Source organism: Rhea americana, unplaced genomic scaffold (genome assembly GCF_003343005.1).
Source record: "Rhea americana isolate MKP2758 unplaced genomic scaffold, rheAme1 scaffold_74, whole genome shotgun sequence".
Lineage (NCBI taxonomy): Eukaryota > Metazoa > Chordata > Aves > Rheiformes > Rheidae > Rhea > Rhea americana.
In genome coordinates this window covers 4185260-4189631 of record NW_028186912.1, presented here as the reverse complement: position 1 = coordinate 4189631, position 4372 = coordinate 4185260, and the positions used below count along the sequence as shown (strand labels likewise).

Below are 4372 nucleotides of genomic sequence, written 5' to 3'. Positions count from 1 at the left end.
GCGCTGTCCCCGCCGCCGCCGCGTTAACGCTGGCTGTGCCGGGGCGCCCCGTGTGTTGCAGGGAAGTGCCGAGGGCTCCGCACCGCGCGCAAGCTGCGCAGCCACCGCCGCGACCAGAAGTGGCACGACAAGCAGTACAAGAAGGCGCACCTGGGCACCGCGCTGAAGGCCAACCCCTTCGGCGGCGCTTCGCACGCCAAGGGCATCGTCCTGGAGAAAGTGTAAGGCACAGCTGCCGGCTCGTGTGGGGAGCAGGAGGTCGGGGCCGCACCGTCGACGCGCATCTTCTCAGCCCGTGTCGGTTTAACTGCCGTAACCGACTGTTGTCACTCGCATATTGGCTCCCTTAGATGCTGCTTTGAAAACATTCTTAAATTTTATTATTATTATTATTTCTTATTATGTCTCTGGTTATTAGGCACACTCATACTAGTTCTCTAGCTGGTTTCTACTGTTAATCATCACTTCCAAACATCATAGATCAAACTACTGTAAGAAGGGCTAATCCTTTTCTCTGAATCCTAAACCTGTCTCTGAAAACAAGCAAGTTCTGCCTTATGTTTTCATAAGCTCTTCCTGTAGTTCTCAAGGCTTTGGAATGTACATTTACTTCAGAACAACCATGGATATGCTGATTCATATATCYTCAAGAATTATCTTTTCTTTGGGAAGAAAGTGACACCTTTAACATGGACATACACTTTCTAAAAAGTAGTTACCTTAGACTGGTATGAGAAGAAAGCTGCTGAGGGAAGACTTAATCATACATGGAAAGAATTACAGATATTAAGACATTGGTTACTCAAATTTTAACTGTTAGAATTTGATTTTAAAGCCAAACCAATTTTATCAGATGTCAGAAATCAGATTTCATAAGAAACATTATAAATCAGATTATACTGAGAGTTCAAAGATAAAGTGGAGGATTTTTGAGAGTGCTTGTGGACTTATCTGCTAAGCTAACTGAAACATTTTAAATTTAGAAGTGGTTATGTAACGGTACTAGAGTTCTCCAAGGGAAGAAGAAAAAAAAAAAAGAAAACAGTTTCCAACCAGCTGCCACTGGATGGATGACAGCTTCTCTGCAGAATTACTGTTTATTTCACTGCTAAGCACCTAACCTAGATGGTGCCAGAAACACAAAAACAAAAGATAGGTTACAGCATTCATCTTCTACCTTATTATTGCATGTGTCTATAGGCTGAGGAGACTAGTATGTTGTGGCTATGATTCTTGGTACTGAGACTAACTGGCGTGGAACAGCCAGGGCCCAGAGGGCACTTAGTACAAACCCCCTTTGAAAGTAGCTCCTGAAATTTTTGGTGTCTCAAGCTATGCCTAGGAATTGTTTGGGATAATTTTAGTGGGGAGAGGTCAAAAGCATGCTAGGGACCATTCTGACAGTTCAGCATTAAAGATAATGGTGCTCCAGTATCTGGGAATTTCCTGTTTAGTAAATGAAACAGTGTCTAGCTGTAGCCTGCAGGGACTAACAGTTCAGTTGTACAAAACTTGTGATGACTAGGACTTTCTGTAGCTCTCTGAAGAAATTTTTGCCAGTGTATAGTTTTACTGCTATGTCAACTGAATCTGAGTTTTTTACAGCTTAGTGAATTAGTATATTGATGATTTTAAAGCGATTCCTTTGTACTTTCAGTGGTGTGGAAGCTAAGCAGCCCAATTCTGCTATCAGGAAATGTGTTAGAGTCCAGCTGATCAAGAATGGCAAAAAAATAACAGCCTTTGTTCCGAACGATGGTTGCTTGAACTTCATTGAGGTGAGCAACTTCCATGTAAAACTAGTACTATTAACTATGCTATAAGAAGCAGTTATGTTACTGGCTTGAGACTTCTTCAGTAAASTCTTGGTTTAGTTACACTACATTGTACATATACATGTAAATTTATAAAAGCAGGTCTTGACTTTAGCACTAAACTTCTCGAGTAGTTACTTAAATGGAATATGACAGTTTTTTTAACAATCTGGTAACTGCTTAATTCTAGGAAAACGATGAAGTTCTGGTTGCTGGTTTTGGTCGTAAGGGTCATGCTGTTGGTGATATTCCTGGAGTTCGCTTCAAGGTTGTCAAAGTAGCCAATGTCTCTCTATTAGCCTTGTACAAAGGCAAGAAAGAAAGACCAAGATCATAAAATTCCTTTTGTGCCAGCTACAGTACTAATAAACATTTTGATAAATATTTGTGTGCCTTTCTCTGTCATAAATGAATGGTTTGTATATGCAAAAACATATTCCGTATTGTTAAACATTGGGTGACATGTTTGAGTGAATGTTTTTGCTATGGATGACACTAAACCTGAGCAGCAACCTGATCAGACAAGCCCTTATTTTGAGGAATATGGTCAAAAGGGAAAAAAAAAGTCATATCAGAATTTTCACAAAGTCCTGCATAAGTTTAAAATCAAAACAAGAAACAGCAAAATCTACAGTACYGTTGTCTCAAATCTCTGTCCCTGGAAGATCTTAACACGACTGAATATTTGTTCACTTTGAGCACTGAAAGCCATAGTCTGTTTCAATATATTAATTTTATTAATTCATCTGTTCTTTTTTCCTAGTCAGCTTTTAAATATTAAAAGTTCCTAATTTTCTTACAATTGTAAAGCAAGATCATAATATTTTTACTAGTTTAATTTCCTTGTCCTTAAAATTACCAAATTGGGTTTGCATTTGCTAAAGATATTTGCTTAGACTAGTATTCTGTTAGCTCCTGAAAATGTGGCTTGGCTTTCTGGTTTCGTTTGGTCTTTTTGTTACTGACTTGATTTATTCTATCCAGATTTAATATAAAAACAGCCCTCGTAAATACAAAAACTATGTATTTTTTGTTTAAGCTGTAAACATACATTGTGTTAATAAAGATACATTTAGATCTAATTATTGCCCCTTCACAGTAATTCAGAAAGGGAAATGAATGTTCATGGCTTTTTCTTTTAGAGAGTGGATTCCTTGATGAAGCAGCTGTGCTTGTTCAGTTGGCATCTGCAGATTGCTAAAGTTTGGTGGAATTGACTCAAAGCAGCTTTCAAATTAATAAATGCCTGTTTCTGTTACAGAGTTTTACTCTGGTCTAAATCCAATAGAAACTTAGGGGGGATGTATTTAAGTCAAGAAGTGCAATAAGAAATCCTTCCTCAGCCACAGTTTAAATTCCTTGAGTATCTTCCTAGTTCATTCTAAATATAGCATTCTTAGCGATTTCTGCTTTTGCTTATGTTGTAAACAGCTTGGCACGTATCAGCTGCATRAATCTGGTGAGGATGTAGAAGAACTTGTGTTTCCTTGAATGCTTGATTAAGAATACTAAGGCAGAAATAAGGGGCATTTCAAGCCCCAGTTGAGGCCATTTTATTCAAAATGGGAGTGATGCCACCATGCCTTCTAACCAATGAAGTGCATCAAACATGTGCCTCTTTCCTTAAGCTAAGAGGGTCAAAAACCTTTCAAGAGTGTTCCACACCTAAAAATGCTGCAACTACCACACTTCTAGTGTGGGAGTCAATCTGCACTTCTCTTATCTATGGAAAATGCTGCAAGCATCCTTCATGCACACACAGGAAACAGAAGGGGAGCGTGAGTAGCCTTGGTTAAGGCAATGGAGGCCCCTGGGTCCTTTACAGCTGGCCGTTTTTCTGTCTCTGTGTCACTGGCTACAGCAGCAATCCACACTGAACACGGAGCTTGGGCCCTGGTTCCTGGTGCCTGAGCTAAGGCCGCCCTGCAGCGGGCCCCTACGCTGAGGAAAGAGCCGCATCCCCTGGCAGCTGCCTGCAGCAGCCGGRGGGTTCACAGAGGCAGGACCGGAGGGAGGGCTCGGGGCTCCGGCTGCCCCGCGTGCGGGCAGCGGCGGGGCTCGCGGCCCCGTGACGAGCGCCAGCTGGGAGGAGTTCAACCCTCGCAKAGCGCCTACAGAGCAGCTTAACTACGTCTAGGGTGTCTGCGCGGGCGTGAGGGCGGACCCGCGCGGCGCCCTCGCCTGTTCCCCTCCCCGGCGAGGTCTGCAATTCCCACACGAACCGGACCGAAGAAAGAAAATAAGAGGCTAATTCAGCCGGTGGAGAGGCGCCATCCCCGCCTCGCGCCGCTGAGTAACGGCTGCCACCGCGCCGCGCATGCGCCGACCCCAGAGCGCGCAACCGCCGCCTCCCCGCGCGCCGGGCAGCGGCCCCGCCCTTCCGCCGCCGCAGCTGCCCGCGCCGCTGCCGGGGCCGTCTGGGAGTTTCCAGTCAGGCGCGGCGCGGACAGCCCGCCGCGGGGCCTCGCGGCGCAGCTAGGAGGCGCGGTGCACGCTGGGCCTCTCCCTTTTCGGCCGGGCGGGCTTGGTGGCAGGATGGGTGAGCGCGGCGGCGCGGC

The 4372-nt window shown here is 44.8% G+C and overlaps 1 protein-coding gene across 1 annotated transcript in view; it reads left to right on the top strand.

The window, feature by feature from the left end:
- The window catches only part of RPS23 (ribosomal protein S23), a 9824-nt gene that overhangs the window by 2938 nt on the left and 2514 nt on the right, over window positions 1-4372 (top strand). The window contains exon 3 of the mRNA XM_085322056.1: window positions 37-221. Within this exon, the coding sequence (XP_085178182.1) occupies window positions 37-221 (185 nt within the window). The remainder of the gene's footprint in view (window positions 1-36; window positions 222-4372) is intronic.